This window comes from Micromesistius poutassou, assembly GCF_964030765.1.
Source record: "Micromesistius poutassou genome assembly, chromosome: 16".
NCBI lineage: Eukaryota > Metazoa > Chordata > Actinopteri > Gadiformes > Gadidae > Micromesistius > Micromesistius poutassou.
In genome coordinates this window covers 1,136,000-1,156,308 of record NC_140286.1, presented here as the reverse complement: position 1 = coordinate 1,156,308, position 20,309 = coordinate 1,136,000, and the positions used below count along the sequence as shown (strand labels likewise).

Below are 20,309 nucleotides of genomic sequence, written 5' to 3'. Positions count from 1 at the left end.
TTTATTGTCAGTAGAGGGGGCTATTTCAACATATTGAAATTGTACTTATTTTAAGTTATTGCATATGTTTTATGATTTGCAGATGTGATCTAGTAAGATGTTCCAATTTATCACACTACATGCAGGTCGCAAATCGTTATAGGCCTGTCTGATTATTTAAAGTAGGCCTACAATAATTGTTATTATAATGAAATATATATATTTAAAAAATAATAATTATATATAATTAAATTAATATATATATATATATTAATATATATATATATATATAGGATATATATATATATGTGTGTGTGTGTGTGTGTGTGTGTGTGTGTGTGTGTGTGTGTGTGTGTGTGTGTGTGTGAGAGAGAGAGAGTTTGTTTGTGTAGGCCTATATCTATCACATTTTTGTACATTTGTTCCTGTATTATATATTTTCTTAATATATAACAATGATGAACACTGGTGAAATCCCAACAATGCTAAGGTGTTTTTTTTTTGTTGTCAACACACTGAAACACGAAACCGCCTTGTTCAAACTTCCAATCACATGAAGACTTCTCGCAACGTCACATATTTCCTTCGGCCATCATGGGGGTGTTGCTCATTTTGAATGGAGGGTGCGTGCGAGTTGCGTGGTTACGTGCACTGGGAGCCGAGAGCTGCTCGGAGTCACAGAGCTGAGTGAGTGAGCGACAGTAGATTGTACAGCTGTCCGCGGTGAACGTGTCGCTCGTCTTTCCCTTGGAGCTGATCGATTATGTCGTTCATTCTGATGAAGAAAAAGAAGTTCAAATTCAAAGTGGTGTTTGAGCTAGACGACCTGTCCTCGGTTCCGTACGTGAACGGAGTTTTATTCTGTAAAGTTAGGCTGATAGATGGTGGCTTTTCAGCGGAGTCCTCTCGGTAAGGCACTATTTATAGTCACTAGTTGACTTCACCGCTTGCTGTTTAAAAACCACATAATGCATTAAGTGAAACTGTTTCCGTCTCAGTTTTATTTTCGGTTTTATCTAAAAGTATGAACGATTTAAATGTGACTATCCTACATTTTCAGGAGAAGGCCTATTTGTTATTTTGTCGCTATGTTGACTGTGTGATTGTTATGTGACTTATGTTATGGATCTACTTTGGAGTTGTATTGCCAATTTGAAACATTGTAGGTCTAATCATCTTTGCCATGAGTGAGGATATAATAAGTTATTATTGAAAATAAAAACAAAATGTATGCATTGAGGAGATCTCAAAATCAATTATCAATGACCAATCAATCAAGGTGTGATGAAGGGACGCTTAATCACAATAGGACATAGATAAAAAAGGAAAGAAAGACACTTGACGTCTTTGTTTCCATCGTTGACCTCATCATGGGGGTAAAGCACTCTAGAAAGTGATTGATATAAAGTGTTCCCATGACAAAACATTGATTCCACCTCATCTCAATTTGCCTTCCTTTTTAGCATTAACCCCTAGAAATGTTAGAAACACATATGTTGATCAGAACAAAAATTATAACATACCTACCCTTTGGCAAATCTTAGAGGCGTAGTGTTAGTCACTCTGGAAAAATATAGGCACACAGCTGAAACACATGCCAAACACTAACTTTTGTCCCTCACACGACTTTGCTATGGTAACTGCCTGGATTTCCAACTCTGTAAACATTATTTTATTGTCCCTAATCTTGCTCAAACACAAACCCCCTTCCATTCTTGTACCGTACATTTTTGGATTGACATCCAGGTTAAAGCTGTTAAACGTGCAGCGAATGTTCTCTAATGAATGACGTTGTGTTATCTCTTCCACGGTCCAAGTTAAACGTTTATATTTTTTATTTTTGCGCGCAGGGAGGCGGTCCAGGCTAACTGTGTGTACTGGAAGAAGAAGTTCTCATTTGTGTGCAAGATGAGTGCCAACGCTGGGACCGGTGTACTCGATCCATGTGTGTGTCGCGTGTCTGTGCGCAAGGTAATCGCAACATTGATCCTTTTTTTTGTCTGTCAATGCCTGGTTTGAGTTCACCGCTAACGAAAACATGTTTCACAATACATGATATATTGTATGATTAATCCCATACATATAAATATCACAGCATGTCTTCAAGTGGGCATTGCAACGGACTAGCATACTTTCATATGTTTCTTAAATATCAGTTATATTCAAATGAACATTTTCATTCATTTCACGATGATGTAGGCCTATATCATATATGATATATATCATAGAAAACAATTCATTGCTGGGGAAACACTTTGTGGCACAAAATGCATACATGCCTGGGTTCTAAGAATAAATAGACCTTCACTACAATTAAACTGTGACATTTGAAGTCAACTGAACAGACAGAGAAAGGGGACTGCACTCACGTGTTTTCTTGTTCTTATTTTAGGAAATGAAGGGCGGGAAGACTTTCGTTAAGGTAACGTTACAATCTTAAGACTTTCCAATCATTCTACAAATAAAAACTACAGGGCAAAGAGATAAGCTGGCATTCATATCATAAAAACACACCATGATAACAACATGATTTGTATCATAAAACCATGACTGTGGGCGAGGGTGGTTGAAGGTCTCCTTAGTTAGGTGCGGTAAGCCAGCCTGTTTTTAAGAATTAGTTTTTTACAATTCCTCTTTCCTCTTTGGTTACTTATTGCTGTTAATGACAAGTTAACTTTCACAATGTTAAATAATAACAAACCTGAAGGAATACCCAGCCATTCATAATGCCCTAATAAATCTGTCTGACATGAAGCTTCCACCTAATATGTTAGGGTTTTGGTAATGGGTCCCTGTCTCTTGTGAACCCTTTACAGCTGGGCTTTGCCGACTTGAACCTATCAGAGTTTGCTGGATCCGGCAGCACCACTCGGCGCTGTCTACTGGAGGGCTACGACACCAAGAACACCCGACAGGACAACTCCATTCTCAAGGTGTGCACACGTGAACCTCAAACCAGAAACTACGGGGAAGTGCTAGAGCGAAGCTATGACTTGTAAGGGCCCTGATCCGGTTCAAGTCGTTCCGCTGCTTCCTCCCTCGACTGAACCACAGTTACCCATGTCTTTGACGACGTCAGGAGAATTGCGAAATCAGCATTACAAGTAGACGTATAATGTCGCAAATGAAGGGAGCTTGGACAACCGTGATGTAATGCTCAAATGTTCTGGCATGTCTCTGTCTGTCACGCCTGTGGCCCTGAAATGTCATTGGGAATGTGTGGAACGATCCCTCAAAAAACCTGTTCTCAGGTATCTTACCCTTGCCATGTTTCCTAAAAGTAAAAAAGTCGCCTTTTGTTACAGGTTGTTATCACCACACAACTAATGTCGGGAGACCCATGCTTTAAAACGTAAGAACACTTTGGATTTATTACATGCTTCATTGTTCAACGTCTAGTGTGAATATATACTGTGTTAAAGTATTGTCTTCAGACAATACTTCAAGCATTGAAGTATTGTCTGTCTGTCTGTCTATAAACATGTGGAAATGTGGTATCAATCTTTATACCAAAATAATATTGAGTAATTGTTTTTGAGGTGTGCTGCAGTGTTTGAGGAAGTGCTGTAGGGGAATTCACTCTCCACAATCTTAATATATTGCGTACAGGAAGCTGCATCTTCACATCCTGTCTAATATATCATCTGAAGCACACCTGAGTGCTGATGAGACTTGGTATCACTTGTGTATAACAGGTATGGCCTTGATTAACTCATTGTTAATGAGTTGAAAATGTAATTAAAACAGTTAAGGCCAGCATGAACAGGAGACTGCCCATATTATACGATAAGATAAGATTAATGTGGAAGACGTACGCAATAGCAGGCTGTTCCCTGTAGTTATGGGCTGATTAGTCACCAGCGGCATAGCAGCACAGTGTTAGTAGAGCTTAGTGTGTCAAGCGTTCCGTCTTTCCTCTTCCCCTGACACAGTATTTACCCTCAATCCATTCATGACCCACTCCTTGTTCTCATAACACACTCTGTTGTCTAGGAGATGGTTAATGTGTAAACTATTATAGGAGAAGCACTATTCTTTCTGATTATTGCTCATATTGCGTGGAGGCTCAGCAGGGGAGTAAAGAGGAAAGGCTCTGGCTGGCTCATGCTCATTTTCTCCTTTGTTGTCGGAATGTTAGTGAAATTATTTTTCAGCCCTCCCTTTAATTCTTCGTCAGACGTTCTCACTGGTCTAAACATGGAATTTATCCTTTTTTTTGAGCACTTTAGGACATTCCTCAATTTAGTTATTTAGGAATGTCTGCTCTTGTCCTTGTAGATCCTAGATGGCCAAATTATACACAGATGGTTTAAGCCACTAGCAATTTGGCTGCTACTCTGCTCACAGATTTACATAAAAGTTGTAGGTTGGTTTAGTCATTGCGTGTATTTTAGTATTTTAGTTTAAGAGTCCTCTCAATAATTTGTAAGATAATGAATGGTGTGTCTTCGCCTGCCTGACCAAACCTTTGCCTCGAAATAAGTCCACACCCCTCACATGTGTGTTCCTTCCCAGGCCTGCGTCCACTGCCACGGTCCTGGGTTTCCCACACACCGAGTGCCTGGAGGAAGCCCGAAAGGGAGGAGACGTTCACTTGCCCCAGCATATGACTGGTGTGTACAAGTAGTGATTCACAAACCTGTTCTGCTAGGGCTGAAACTCATGTGTCACAGCCACAAAAACAGACAGCCAAACAAAAAAAGTTGTCCTGATGATTGACAGAAAAATGTTCTGTGTCATTGTTTTTCCGGATTACAAAATAAGCAAATCTGGGTATGACATTGAATATTCTTTTAAACAAGTGTTTCGTCCACTTTAGAGAGCACGCCAGTCCCAGATGAACTCATGCGCTACTCTCACTCCAGGACATCCAGCTATACTAGCCAGCATTCAAAGATCTCAGGTAACACACACACACACACACACACACACACACACACACACACACACACACACACACACACACACACACACACACACACACACCTCTAACCAATCTCTGTCTTTCAAAAAGAACCTCGCTCCCTTTCCTCTCCCTCTCGCCAGCCCACTCACTCACACACATGCAGTCTCTCAGTCAGACATGCACACACGCACACAGCCCCACACATCCTGTTACTCACAATACACACGGCTCAGATCACAGATGACAGATCAGACATCAGTCTCAAAATAATCACAGCTCTCGCACAACGCGTACAACAATAGAAAGCCACCTTTCTCCTCCACCGCCCAGGGTACAGCACCAACCACTCCCGCTCCTCCAGCCCGACGGAGCTGGGTCACCGCCGCAACCCGTCGGGGGAGTCCTCCTCCACGGGCATCGGCAGCATCATGGAGTCCAGCGAGCAGCCGGGGGCGGAGCGCGCCGCCGACCGGGACAGCAGGTCCTCTCCGTCCACCCCGCTCAGCCCCGGCCGCGCTGCAGAGAGACCGACCACTCCGGCCAGACCTCCACCACGGTAACACAGTCTCATCCGTATCACTCACAAAGACGTACACACACACACAGGGGTATAATGCAAATGGATCGACCCAGATGGATTTTTTTTTAGGGCCGATACCGATCAGCCTTAGCCGATGATTGACACGGGCTGCAGATTTTCTTTGCGCCGATATTTTGAGCCGATGCTGCTTTTGCTCCCTTGATTTACATCATAGAAATGACACAATGATGGTAACAAGTCTAACAAGTGATAACAAGTGGTTACAAGTCTCAATTGAAAAAAATGAACATTTATTAAACTGTCTGTCTGTAAATCATGCCGGGGGAAAACAACAACAACAACAAACAAAAGCTGAGCGTGTATCAGCCGATGCCGATACACGTAAAAAACGCAAATATCGGCCGATCACTAAAAGATATGTATTGAGCGGAATAATATTGTTTCTGTATAGATGTAGAATGACCAATTATATATTTACTTTTGATACTATTATAGATGCAGGTCAAAACATGATGTTTTTGCTCTGTATATGGTGAAGGTTTTTAATGTGGTTAGGGAGATTTTTTTTACGGATTTCATTGCCTCATCCCTTTCAGAGCACAAGCTGAGAAACAAGCTGAGAAAGTCATGTGTTGAACCCGCTCCCTTTTTTTTATTATAGACAAAAACAGCGCCAAATTCCTAGCTGCTTCACGTTACGCAAGCTTGTTTCCGCTATTGTATTTCACGTGACACTCATCTTACGCCCAGGCTTCAGCATGACTTGGTCTCCCCCTCCCCCTCCCCCCCCCCCCCCCCACCCGCCCACCAGGCACCCCGTCAAACAGAACTCCATGGAGAACCAGCTGAAGAGAGTGGATGCCACTCGGGTGGACGCCGATGACGTCATCGAGAAGATCCTCCAGAGCCAAGACTTCAGCCAAGGCGTCCTGGACTCCAGCGCAGAGGGTACATAATACATATCTGATCTCTTTGATCTGATCTCTTGCACCACTGGGTGTGAAGGTCGGTTACATGCTGCGTTCTGAAAGCACACCAAGGGGGACCCGTATGCTGGGCTTGTGCTTGTGATGGAAGAGATATCAGTGCGGTTGATTTAGAACATACATAGGGAGTAGAGTTACAGCAAGACATGGATAATTACATGCGCTATGTGTGGTGTTGTGACTTAATAGTGCATTGTAGTTGGATAGTGCTCTTTGTTGACATTCCTTATGTGGATTAGCATTTTAAATTGTTATTAATGTCCAATTATCTCTGTCTCTCTTTGTGTGTGTGTGTGTGTGTTGTGTGTGTGTGTTTGTGTTGCTACAGAGGAGGGACTCAGGTTGTTTGTGGGTCCTGGGGGCAGCACAGCTTTGGGAAGCCAACACACCCGGTATGTGTTATATGAACCTAACATGCTTAAAGAAAAGGCCACTTAAATTAGAAGTTTCCATCTCCAACATGATAATATAAGTTCAATCTATCAATGATTTTTATAGTATTACAAATGTCATGCATGTGTGAGACAAAAAGCAAGTAGAGCAGACATTAAATGCCACATGAATGCTCTGTGACCTTTGCTCTGTTAAAAAACAATATGATAATTTATTGCTCTAACTGAAGTTTGTGCTGCACTTGCTCCGGGCTTCAGAGCCATGATTGAAATCGGTCTGTTTATACGTGGCACACTGTGTTTCTCTTTCAGGGCGGGAGCTGGAGCCTTCGAGCAGGTGGTGATCAAGCGCTAGACTCTGGAAAGCACGTGTACGACAGACAAGGTGCCTGGCTGCAGATGCCCGAGAGGGACTTAGGGAGTGGGGGGTGTCTTCATTCAGAGTAAAAAAAAAAACAATTTTCACCAGGATCTGGACATGGGGAGCTCACTAGTGTTCATGAAGTGAAAACATGTCCGGGAGCCTGCGCGAACTGGGATTAAACGTATTTTTTGTTATTGCACTTTTTAACTTCTGTCTATCGCTGTGCGGAGAGTGCGGAAGAAAACAGTGAATAATATGATCAAGCTATACAGGGTTTTAAGACTATTTTGTAAATATTTTGTTACTGTTTGAAAGCACAAAGACATGGGGTATATGTGCTGTTGGGTACTATTTGATATGGTAAATGGTTGTTTTGCTATACAAGAGACTTGGTTGTAGAGCTTTTTTTTCATCTACTGTTTGTAACTGACACAGGGTCGAAAAAAATGCTGGTTTCATTTTTCATAAGAACCTTATACTGACAAAGATGTTCCTCAACGTTAGTGAACATTAGCCGCCCACGTTCATATTGATCTCTTGTCTGACTCAGGCAGAGAAAGTAGAACCGAGATTTAAAAAGCACGTGAGTACTTCCTCAAGCAAAGCAGTGGAGAATCGTCATTGAGTGCTCTCATTGAATAGTCTACTTGTTCACTAAATAAAATGCTGATTTGCAGTATCTCTTGAGAGGTGAGGACCCATTGCAGGGAAAGCTGGACTTTCCTACTATGGCATTCAAGCCTCCATCTTTTCAGCTAGGATGGTTAGAGTATCCATTGTGCATGTTTAGCTGTCTGTTTTAAATATTTTACCTCTTTTCCATATGGGTAAGGATAGACATACAAATGATTGATGACTACCCAATTTCACAAAGAGACTTGCTTAGGCCTATATTTATGCAATTTATTTGTCCTGTGCAAGAATCAAACAAAGAACATGCTCTATTTTGGCCTTGCCACAATAACAGACAAAATGAACATGTCTCCTGAAAGTGGACAGATCCACTTTGGTTCTGAATATTTTCTTGGTATTAACCGCATACTTTGTCTTTGTTTCAGTGCAGGAATGTACTCAGGTCAGTGTATAATGGTCGCCTCTACTTTTTGAAAATAATGTTATTCTATGTTTTCCTTGTGCTTCAGTATAATGCATAGGATGCTAGCATTGGCCCTTAAATTCTATTTTTTAAATGACTTATTTATTTTCAAGGTAGGTACTCTTTGTTGTCTAAAATGCATTTGAATTATTGTCAAAGGGTGTACATCATTGTAGATTGTTAATCTCACCATGACTGTTGGCAGTAATCACAATCCACATAATAAAAATGCTTTTTATATGTCTTCTTTGTTGTTTATTTGCTTTGTGACCTACAAGTTTAATTAAGAATAATAAAACAGCCCTCCTCTCGTACTCTGAAATATTATTTTACACTACTTTTACATGAGTAAAAGCTTTATAGGCCTAAATACAACAACAAAAATGTTACATAGGCCGACGGGTGGGGGCTGAAAAAGAGCCTTCCCATCCTACATTAACCTAAGTAGGTAAAGGTGTTAAAGTGAAGTATTTTTAAAAGATGCAATTCAGGAATCCAAGCGTGGTAGATGGTTTATAGGCATAAGGCATAATTTTGAGGTTTTACAACCATAATAACTTTTTATTTTATTGTTTTTAATTTAATTTGGAATGTTGTTTTAGGCCTATGGGTTTCAAGCCTGCTGCTGAGTGATAATGACAATGTTGTTGGTGTGTGTGTGTGTGTGTGTGTGTGTGTGTGTGTGTGTGTGTGTGTGTGTGTGTGTGTGTGTGTGTGTGTGTGTGTGTGTGTGTGTGTGAATTAAGAAAGAGTTTTATTATAGGCTACAATTCGTTTTTTACTTGTATATCTATATATCTGTTTTTTTGGAAGTAAGAATGATGAATAACAATGGCCAAGTTCAGAAACCCTTGGCGAATTAGGCCCACATACCCCATTTACAACATTTGATAGAACATTTGAACTGTTTTTATTTATCCATTTTAAAAATAACGGCGCTTTTAATCCGTTGAGTGGGCGGGGTCACGGCGCGTGACGTAGCGTAGTGACGCACACGTCACGTTCAGCAACAGACCAGCAGCACTGCAGCACTGCTCGGGGTTGACGCGCCGCTCGCTCGCTCGCTCGCTCGCTCCCGTTGCAGCACCGAAAAGCGACCGCGCCGTTCCCGCCGTTATTTATCCCAAAAATATATATATACTTTCCCCCTTCCCCCCCCCAATCCATTTCTGGGGGATCATTTAAGATCAATTTCGAATCCGTTTTGATGGGATTGTAAATCGGAAACCGACGCGGCGGGGTTAAAGACAGCGGCGTGGTGGTGATTCTCGGCCGTCATGGCTAACGTCGGGACGCAGCAGCAGGCCATCAGCAGGACTGCGCCCGGGAAACATGGGAACGTACTGCCCCTGTGGGGCAACGAGAAGACCATGAACCTCAACCCCATGATCCTCACCAACGTGCTGTCCTCGCCGTACTTCAAAGTGCAGCTGTACGAGCTGAAAACCTACCACGAAGTCGTTGACGAGATCTACTTTAAGGTAGTACTGGGGTAGACCCCTCACTCCGCTAATGCTAACGTGCTACGGCTCGGGAGCTAATGCTAGACAAACGCTAGCCCAATGCGATGGGGACCCGCTAATGTTATATTGCACTTCCGTGTGTCGTTTCGAGTAGCGAAAGACGACTCTTTCGTAACTTGGTACATTGATAGTAGGTCATTACAGTTGCACGTTGTAATTGTAACCTTGATTTTTTTTTTTTTTTTTAACGCCAATTTGTTTGATCGTACTACCCGTACCGTACTTGTAAGAGACGGGAGAGTTGTGTAATCGTTTGTTTGGATCAGCCGATTGTGGGCTGAAACCATGAACGACCCCTTAGTTTATGACCAGTACTGATCTGCTCAATATTTGTGACCCTCTACAGGTCAATCACGTCGAACCATGGGAAAAGGGGAGCAGGAAGACCGCGGGTCAAACTGGAATGTGCGGAGGGGTAAGTGAGATGTACGTGGTTTTCAACTTACCAACTTGAGTGCCTTTTTCATTTGTGAACGGTGTGTACCCTAATATTGCATTGACAGGCAGCTGTTTCTTGTGTTGTGTGCTGAGTAGAGTTGGGCTATAAAAGGTCGATTTTCATTAGTGTGGTTTCTCTGTACATGTCAAGTAACTAAACAAGTGCATATTTCCTTTTCAGGTGCGTGGAGTTGGAACCGGTGGTATTGTGTCCACTGCGTTCTGTCTGCTGTACAAATTATTTACACTCAAAATGACTCGCAAACAGGTGATGGGTCTGATCACTCACACAGACTCCCCCTACATCAGAGCACTTGGATTCATGTACATACGGTAGGATTGCATCTTCATACATCCTTTTCTCAAATTATTCTAAAATAGCAGCCGGAAAGACCATTACGTTTCCAGCTTCAGTATCCACAAGTTTCCTGGGGTGGTCACGGGGAAAATGTGTGTGTGGGAAACTCTGCTGTGTTTTTAGCTGATCAGCTGGCAGGCTAATCACATCACTGTATATAGGCACTCTGTCAATGAAAACAATTAGGGCTTTAAAAAGCTTGGGAACAACGTGTGTCGTTCGAGGATGTACTTACAACCGGACAAAACCAAATAATTGGTTGAAATCGGAATGAATGAATGACAGACGGTGATTGTTCACATAGATCTCGTAGTAACCGGGAGTGAAGCGCACAATTTGCGCAAAGCATCTCGGGGCGGTGGATACCTTGTTGTACCTATGGCAACCTCATCAAACATGTCTGTTTTTTTTGAATGAACAGATATACTCAACCCCCTCCCGACCTGGTGGACTGGTACGATGGCTTCCTGGATGATGAGGAGGTATGTCCCCACGGGTAATGATTTAATGTTTCTATCTCTTAGCAGTTAGACTTTCCTCTTCATAAATGACACGACATTGGCACGGCAGATGTTTAAAACCCTGTTCTTTCCTTGTTGTGATGCTCATAGCTGACTCTCACCTTTGTCTTCATTTGGCTAAATTCTCCTCCAGTCTGTAAAGTTGCATAGCTAAATTTGATCATTGCTGTACTGCTGGTTTAGTGGGGGTGAGTATGAATGAAACAGAGAACATCTTGTAGTCCAATGTGATCTGAAGGCATGTCCTCTCTTTTTGATGACGTGTTATTAGGACTTGTTGCACAATTGAAAACCAAAAAAGTAGGATAAATGCAGATGGATGCATATCTTTTCAGCGCATTCAGTTTATTCTAACAATTCATATTTGATTCATATGCTTATTTCAAATCCTAATTTGACTAATGGGCTGTGCAACCAGGCCTACTATGGTGTACCAATGAAATATACATAAACTGCTCAAATGACCTCCTACCAAACCGGTTAATTCCCCTGTTCTTTTCTTTAGATGCCCATTGCGCAGCAGGTGAATTGGATAATGTTTCTCAGCACTGTTGGTTTGCGTGTGTGAGTGCAAAGCGGCTGTTCTCTACCATATGAAGTTGATTTCAGTTCGACTGGTGTGCACCGGCGTACATACTCCAGTCTGTATTGACACTGTGGGCAGGACCAGCGGTAAACAACACGAGAACGCTGATGATGATGGTGTCGCATGTGTCATATTTTAGAGACGAATGGGAAACAAGCCTGACATTCCAACAAAACACATTGCTAGGTTGAATAGTTCTGCCCACTTTGTGAATCCAGACTTTGGGAGAATGCCACTCAGTTACGTTTTAAAGAACACTTTAGGGAACATTCTTTCTTCTCCAATTCAAATCAGACACATTTGACTGATATTTGAGAGATTAAGCTAGATGAACAGAGGTGAAGTTTCAGTATTTGGTCATCACAAGAATACCTTCCAACTAAAGCAAGCCATCATGACATTAAAGCAGACACGTACCGCCGTGGCTTACACATGCACTAACGGCGCTCTGCACGGCTCTGCCCCCCCACCCCCCCTTCTCCGTCCAGGAGCTAGACGTCAAGGCCGGGGGAGGCTGCATGATGTCGGTGGGGGAGATGCTGCGCTCCTTCCTCACCAAGCTGGAGTGGTTCTCCACCCTGTTCCCCCGCATCCCGGTGCCCGTGCAGAAGACCATCGACCAGCAGATGAAGGCTCGGCCGCGGAAGATCGTGGCCAAGGAGCCCGAGGCGGAGGCGGAGGCGGCGCCCGCCGAACCAGCCAGGCCAGTGGAGCGCCGGCGCTCGAGGTGACGCAGCCGGACTTTCCCCCCCCCGGCTGTAGAGCTTCAAGGAGCCCCTTCTTCTTTTTTGATCGCTCTGAAGGGTGCCGGCCCTAACGTGTGTCTTTTTAACGTGTCGTCCCACAGGAGCCCCCGGAGGACCCCCAGCCCACGGCGGTCCCCAAAGCCGTCGCGGTCGCCCAGCCGGCACGGCGAGCGGGAGCGTCACGGGCCCAGCTTCGACCGCGAGCTTGAGAGGGAGCGAGACCGCCAGAGGAAGGAGAAGGAGGGGCGGGGGGATAGAGACAGGGAACGAGGAGGAGGAGGAGGAGGAGGAGGAGGAGGAGGAGGAGGAGGAGGAGGAGGAGGAGGAGGGGGGGTAGGCGGTGGCAGTGGCGCCGGCAGTGACAGGGAGAGACGCAGGTCCCGCAGCGACGACCGCAACCGCGAGCGGCGGAGGAGCCCCAGCGGCAGCCGGGAGAAGAGGGGCGAGCGGAGAGACAAGGAGAGGGACGGGGGGGCGGAGAACGACAGGAGCAAGAGGAAGGACAGGGAGCACCACAAGGAGCGGAGCGGCGACGGGGAGAGGTCGAGGGACAAGAAGAGCCGAGGCGAGCCGGACGACAGGCGACACAAGGAGGAGAGGGACCGGCACCGCGAGGAGAGGAAGGCCAAGCGCACCACCAGGAGCAGGAGCAGGGAGAAGCGGCACAAAAGCAGCCGGACGGAGGGCGGCGGCGGCGGCGGGGGGGAGGAGAAGAGCAGGAAGCGGGAGCACAGCCGGGAGAGGGAGCCACGCTCTCATAAGCAGAGCGGCAGCAAAGAGAAGAGCCATCGTCACAGGGAGTCCAGCAATGACCACGGTAAACACGGAGACCGTAGAAGGAGCCACAGCAACGACAAGATGTCCTCTTAAAGCAATATTGCATTCAAGTCCTTTTTTTTTTTTTTTTGTTCTTGATTGTTCTAGTCTTTAAACTCTGCCCCACAGAAGAATCGTTGGCACGAGAGACATGGAAGGGCCTCATTGGGTCTATCTGTTGTATTGGTTTATGTTAATTTTCTGCCTTTTTTTCACTTTTAGAACACTGTTAGTCTGATATTTGAAAAGTAATTTTAATTTTCTATGACATTTCTCCTGACATTCTATGGCATTGTACATAATGGGTCTGAGAAAGTTTTGTCCCGTAGAGCCCCCCCAAAGACGGGGATTCGTACCACACGCTTACCCCTGGTTTATGCTGTTGGGGTAATTGCTCTGTTGCATTTTGTTTTCTAATAAAATACTTTTACTGAATAGGTCTGCTTTGCCTTTATAAAATATACAATTTAACATAGAAACACACACATTTGATTTGCTTTTTAATATACTTCTGAGAATATTCCCTTATATCTTAAATATTGTTAAAAACATGAAACACTGATACAATTATTCTATTACAAAATGTACATGGTTAACTTAGCAAAATAAAGTTAGAATATTTTTTTTCCTCTTGCCCAAGAGTCCTTAATATTTCAGAAAAAGTATTCAAAAACAATTCCTGTGGCTGAAGAGCTCTGACCTCGTGGAGGAAAAGGTTCATCACTTCCTGTTGGCTACAGCAGTCATTCTGTAGTAGGCCTACTACTAAGGCAGTTTGAAGTACTTGATGGAGTATGTTTTAGTGGGTAAATGCAACATGTGAGACAAATTAGGAATATGCCATGGTTATATATTGTTTGCAGAAAGAGCCATTTCTGTAGACTATCCACACACATACCCATAAAGGGGTGGGATTGTAGTGGTTAAATTGATAGATCCCAAGTCAAAAGGTTTGGGTTTAAACCCAAATGACTGCAGTCTACCTGTAGGCATCCTTGGACAAGATGCCTACCTGCTACTCGCTCCATAGTCACTGTAAACCTCTTTGAATAAAGTGTCTGCTAAATTATGTGATAGACTACATGGCAGGTTAAAAGTACACCTATATTCTACTCTCTTGACTGGGAATCACAGATCTATAAACTATAGCTATACAATCACAGTGATTACTGTTCTGCTATACATTTAGCAGCAAAGCCAACAACATCTTCCAGGAAGAGTAATTGCTCATCTCAACAAAGGCCCCCTGCCCAGCCGGTGGTTCTATGCTGTTTGAACACACTGGGGCTTTGAGTAAGACCCTACAATGCTGGAGCTCTCCGCCCGCACTGAAAGGCAGTAGGTGGAGTCTGGGCTGAGGTCAGTCAGGATGGCTTTCTCCCCGTCCACACGCAGGGTCCGAGTGTTGTTCTGCTGGCTGATGACCAGGCTGTAAAAGTCCACTCCTCTCACCGTAGACCATTTGACCACCAGGACTGTCGACCCTTCCATGATGACCGACACTTTGGGGACGGAGAGGGCTGCTGTTGGGGGACACAGGCAAGATGTTTTAGGATGATTCGGATTGATTCATGGATAAAGCTTAAAGCAATGTGTTGAGAACCAAATCAAAACATTGAATGACAAATGACTATTAAGATGAAAATATAAACTGACATTTCATGAAAGTCAAGATCTGTGGTATCTTCTTCAGTAGGCCAATACAAAAATAATACAGGGTGTGACTTCAAAAAACAGGACTGCTTCCCAAAGAAAGAGAACTCACCCTTGTTGTTGTCCCTGAGGTCCCTCCTCCTACGCATTCCTCCTATCACTGTAAAGTTAAGCCATTATGTTAACATAATGTTGAGGTGTATAGCCCTGTATGTATACTTAAAAAGGAATTGTATGCGTCACCTGTCACGAGGTGTCATAGCTAGGTCAGCTCATCAAATTAGGGATTTAATACGGCCATTAGGCCTAATTAATGGCACATTCATTCATTTAATATACTACATCAGGATTATTACATTTAATTCTAAAACATGCTTCTCCATCAGTAGTGACAATGAAAATAGGGAACATTTTTAAAAACAAAAGTGCAACGTTGACAGGTGGATTCCCCCTCTTTAACGATGAGGCTGTATCCAACCTTCACTCTTTTCATGAGCTACAGCAGCATGCAGGCGTGCATGTGTGCATGTGTCTGCTCTAATACACAACAAGGCAGCACCTACCACTTTCGACAGGTGCCGAATCACTCTCGCCCGCTGCATTGCTGGCGGTGATGAGCACGCTGCCATGGGGGACGCCGGTCAGGTTGCAGGTGAGCTCAGTGACGTTGCACAACTGGCTGGGGGGCACCGTCCTGTTGTCGTACACCGTGTAAGAGGTGGCGAACACAGAGGCGTACCATGAGAGGACGGCTGAGGCCGTACTGCCCGTGAAAGTGACGTTTGTAGGCGAACATGGAGCTGGGAGGAGGAAAATAAATATATATATAAAAGAGCGGGCGGGAAGGGGAAACATTGTTGGTGTGTTAGTTGGTGACTGATGTTACATGTGATGGTGCTATTTTGGATGGATGTTACACATGCTTCAGTTATTATTCAATTGTAGCATTGGGAAATATCCTATTCGTAAAATAAGTGTATTCTAGAACCAATTGCATTCACAGGTTTAAACATTTTGGCAACAATCAAACCCGGGCATTTTATTGCATAAATGCATTCATACATTGACTAACCTGGAAAGGCTGTGATGGAAACGTTTAATACTATTTCATTTTTTACATTTGAATATATTCACACACAACCTCTCTTATCTATTTTGTTTAATCGTCTGAAGGCAAAGGCTTGGTCAGGGAAAGGCGTGTACCTGTAGTTCCATTCAAAGCCTCAGATGGCGCACTGGTGCCAGCGGGTCCTCTGCCCTGCACCGTAGCCAGGTAGGATGAGCCGCAGGGGAGGGGCATTTCGAAAAAGGTTGAGTTTGTCCAATAGGAAGAGAGCTCAAACTGTGCCTGGCTGTCCCCTAATATGCTGCCAGTCAACTTCAGCAGGTACTGGACATCTGGACATGCAACCTGGGACCACTCAAAGTGCAGTGTCTGTACTGCACTTTCCGTGGGCAACGGCTGTACCTGAAGATCTTCTGGAGGACAGGGAACTGGGCCAGACAGACAGCAAATGGTCTGACAACTTTGAACATATGTATAAAGTATGTTTATACAAGTAACATTCTATAAATATATGTAGTATCTACAAATATTTAGATGCATGCCCTAATGAGAATGCAGGGGGCCTCCTCCAGGACGGCCACAGGTAGACTGCAGGGAACCGGTTGACTGAGAGTCAAACAGCGTAGACATGAGACTATGCTGCCCCCCATACTACTCAATATACAATACGCTCCAATCCCAAATAGTAATAAGAAGAGCCCAATTTAACTCAACCCAATCGATGTATTTAAATATATAGAAAAATGGAAATAATAATAGTAATATTTGACATCATATGATATGCTTTATGAATGAACATCTCTTTGGTACCTCCTCCGGCCAGCACTGGCTCACTGATGGAGCTGTTGCATGTCCCGTCAGAGGCCTGTACAGAGAAGTTATACTGGGATCCACACTGTAGGCCGTCGATGGTGCAGGTGGGCTCTGAGCTGCTGTTACAGAACAGCATGTCGCCCGCCTCATTCTCAGCAGAGGCCGAGTAGCCCACCACATCGCCCATGGGGGTCCAGGAGAGCACTGCCGACTGATTGACACAGTGGACGGTGACTGAGAGACCGTCTGGTTGGCAAATCACTGACGGAGGTGAGAGGAAGGGAGAGTAGAAGATATAAGATATAATGACATATATATATATAGTTGGTTAGGGCGACAGTAGCTAAGCGGGTTGACTGGTAACTGGAAGGTTGCTAGTTCGATCCCCGGCTACTCCTAGCTCCTGGAGTGTCGAGGTGTCCCTGAGCAAGACACCTAACCCTGACTGCTCCTGACGAGCTGGCCGTCGCCCTGCATGGTTGACTCTGCCAACAGTGCACGAATGTGTGAATGAATGGTTGTAAGTCGCTTTGGATAAAGCAAAAAATCCCCTAAATGTAAATGTAAATCTAACATTATGATTGATAATGATATGCATATTTTAAGAAAAACACATGTACATATCATAGAAGATGCCTGGCTTTAGAATGGTTATAGGTTTCAGTGATTCTGTTATTTTCTTATCAGTACCTGCACAAAAGGAAGATTTCATTGTTTGATTGTTAAAGTACTGGATCATCTTCAGTCAAGGTGATGAATAACACATATTTATGCAATGACATTTATTTGACACGATACGGACAGAGCATACCTGTGTTAAAGGTGACATTTTGACTGGCCCTGCTTGAGCAGTTTTCATGGCTGGCGGTTACAGACAGCATATACTGCTGGCCACAGTGGAGGTCGGACAGGCTACAGTTGCTGAAGCTGGTGTTGCACGATTGCGTGTGGCCATCGGCAGCCCTGGCAGTAACAAGGTAGTCCTCGGCCACTGGGGAGGGCCTCCAGGACACCAGTGCCCCGCTGTCCCTGCAGGACGCGTTCACCACCAGGTCTCTTGGTGGGCAGGGCTCTTCGATGGGAAACAATTGAGACACACAACCGCACATGTTAGCGTTGCAAAACGCCACACTGGACTTGGAAGACTGTTAAACAGAATCACTCAAGAGATGGTCTTTTCTTTAGGTATTTTGGGGTTATCCTGCAGGAAACCAGACTCAAGGAAAACAGCATGCATTCGATCCCCAGTGGCTACACGTACCCATGCTTATCCTGTAGGGCGGACTCCGAAGACCACTGCACTGGTCGGAGGATGCGGCCACTATGATGGTGTAGCGTAGATCACAGCGCGCTCCCCACAGGGTGCACTGAGTGTCGGTGGAGTTGCAGTACAAGTACGTTCTGTCGCTGGCCTCTGCCGTGGCGTTGTACTGGGTGTTTCCCTCGCCCCCCGCCATTGTCTCCCAGACCACAAGGATGGAAGAGTTGTGGCACTGGGCGAATGCGGTGATGGCCGAGAGGGAACAGGGGGCTGGGTTGGGAGTTTGGCAATGATATTGTGTAAATGATACAATGATACACCTTGTTTCCTGTTTCGCTATGTTTTGTTGTTTTTCATGTTTTTCTAGAGTGACCAATCAAAATGGTATTGATTTTAAGTCTTGAAGAGTTTCTTTTAGAGTGTACGACTGCTGGCCAAGTCGTCGTCGCCTGTAACGCTCTTACTTGCGACACGCCTGCTGCATGCCTCCAGCAACATGATTGGTCAAAGAAGCAATATGCAAAACAAAATCAAATGCCGTGTTCACCGAGATTTAAGCTGCCATCAGATTTCAGATATGAATCTAAAGTCTGATTTGTTGGACAAGGTAAATCCCATTAATGACCCATTGTCCCATTGTTTTCAAGGGATCACAAATACAAAAACGATATGACAATATAAATAACATCCAAAACAGAGTGGGATACAGGAAGAAGTAATAGCATTTGTCATGATCTGTCATCAATCAAACATGAGCATAACATTTTGTCGTACCTGTCTCCAGATCGATGGCAGTGCTGGGCATACTGTCGCAAAAACTGTTAGAAGCCATGACGCTGAAATTATACATGGCACCGCACTCCAGGTCCTGCACCTCACAAGTGGTGTTTGTTGAGGTGGTACAGTTGAATCTGTGGTCCCGATCAACCAGGGACATCACTGTGTAGCTCTCTGCACCTTGGCTTGAGTTCCAGGATATCCAGGCTGAATTGGTAACACAATCCAGGGTGCCACTGATACCCTGTGGTTGGCAGGGAGCTGGAGATCACATGAGAGAAAATTCAGATTAAGGACCTAAACGGATACTCCAGATTGTTTTATTGTGTTTATGGAAAAATCTATTTGAACAAAAAGAGCAAAAAACATACGTTGCACAAATGACAAAACTTCGATAGTAGATAAAAGAATAAAGATTATTGGTAAAGACTCTTACCCATATGAATGGGCGAGCCGTTGCTTGGCATACCGGTGCAGTTTCCATTCCTTGCTATCACTTGGACAGTGTACTCCTCACCACAGTGCAGGTCGTCCCAGGTGCAGGAGCTGGTATTTGTGACACACCGGTGGGTGTGGCCATCAAGGCCTGTTGCCACAGCAATGTATGTCTGATTTAGATTGCTGGCCGTCCAACTAACTGAGGCAATACTAGAGTTACATTCCGAATTGGTCACCACTGCTTGGGGCATACAGGGACCTAGGGATCCGAAGAAGGATGTGAACAGGGAATCAACAATTGTATTGAGATCTCTGGAAACCAAGTATAACTGTGAAAAACTGTTGAAATGGTGCCTTAAGTCCATCAACGGTGGAAAGGTCTCATACCCATATGAATGATCGGGCCGTTGCTTGGCATACCGGTGCAGTTTCCATTTCTTGCCATAACTTGGACAGTGTACTCCTCACCACAGTGCAGGTCGTCCCAGATGCAGGAGCTGGTATTTGTGACACACTGGTGGGTGTGGCCATCAAGGCCTGTTGCCACAGCAATGTATGTCTGATTTATATTGCTGGCAGTCCAACTAACTGAGGCAGTACTGGAGTTACATTCTGAATTGGTCACCACTGCTTGGGGCATACAGGGACCTAGGGATTTGGAGAAAATTTTGAACAGGAAATCAACAATTGCATTTAGATCACTGGAAACCATGCATTCAACTGAAAGATAGATTAATTGGTGGATTAAGGTAAAGATTTGTGGAAAGTTCACGTACCTGTATGAATGGGCGAGCCGTTGCTTGGCATACCGGTGCAGTTTCCATTCCTTGCCATTACTTGGACAGTGTACTCCTCACCACAGTGCAGGTCGTCCCAGGTGCAGGAGCTGGTATTTGTGACACACCGGTGGGTGTGGCCATCAAGGCCTGTTGCCACAGCAATGTATGTCTGATTTAAATTGCTGGCCGTCCAACTGACTGAGGCAATACTAGAGTTACATTCCGAATTGGTCACCACTGCTTGGGCCATACAGGAACCTAGGGATTCGA

At 44.4% G+C, this 20,309-nt stretch overlaps 3 protein-coding genes across 3 annotated transcripts; 2 read left to right on the top strand and 1 right to left on the bottom strand.

Moving 5' to 3' along the window:
* The first annotated feature begins 688 nt into the window (after nt 1–688).
* LOC311361138 (EEIG family member 2-like) lies at nt 689–8,477 on the top strand. The gene is made up of 11 exons (XM_084481347.1): nt 689–888; nt 1,830–1,950; nt 2,372–2,401; nt 2,796–2,912; nt 3,285–3,331; nt 4,495–4,592; nt 4,799–4,882; nt 5,216–5,441; nt 6,238–6,374; nt 6,741–6,804; nt 7,117–8,477. The coding sequence occupies exons 1-11, from the start codon at nt 743–745 to the stop codon at nt 7,157–7,159; spliced, it is 1,113 nt and encodes a 370-aa protein (XP_084337473.1). The 5' UTR covers nt 689–742; the 3' UTR covers nt 7,160–8,477.
* Nucleotides 8,478–9,305: 828 nt separating this feature from the next.
* Nucleotides 9,306–13,687, top strand: LOC311361372 (uncharacterized protein). The gene is given in 8 exon segments (XM_084481534.1): nt 9,306–9,745; nt 10,134–10,202; nt 10,407–10,558; nt 11,005–11,079; nt 11,610–11,616; nt 11,618–11,668; nt 12,179–12,417; nt 12,538–13,687. Coding segments are annotated over 8 exon segments (1,566 nt in total). The 5' UTR covers nt 9,306–9,541; the 3' UTR covers nt 13,307–13,687.
* Nucleotides 13,688–14,515: 828 nt separating this feature from the next.
* LOC311360931 (fibronectin type III domain-containing protein 7-like) lies at nt 14,516–19,075 on the bottom strand (the record flags this gene model as incomplete). Its single annotated transcript, XM_084481050.1, has 8 exons — nt 18,820–19,075; nt 18,046–18,315; nt 17,596–17,856; nt 16,782–17,045; nt 16,109–16,399; nt 15,469–15,705; nt 15,018–15,065; nt 14,516–14,775 (listed from the first exon to the last, which is right to left on the bottom strand). Exons 1-8 carry the CDS (start codon nt 18,980–18,982, stop codon nt 14,516–14,518), a joined length of 1,794 nt encoding a protein of 597 aa, XP_084337176.1. The 5' UTR covers nt 18,983–19,075.
* Nucleotides 19,076–20,309: the final 1,234 nt, after the last annotated feature.

Bases quoted from the DNA above. Each gene is read 5' to 3' on its own strand.
- LOC311361138 (XM_084481347.1), top strand. From the start codon at position 743: ATGTCGTTCATTCTGATGAAGAAAAAGAAGTTCAAATTCAAAGTGGTG. The intron at 3,332-4,494 runs GTAAGAACACTT...GTTCCTTCCCAG, and splicing joins GGAGACCCATGCTTTAAAAC to GCCTGCGTCCACTGCCACGG. The intron at 4,883-5,215 runs GTAACACACACA...TCCACCGCCCAG, and splicing joins CCAGCATTCAAAGATCTCAG to GGTACAGCACCAACCACTCC.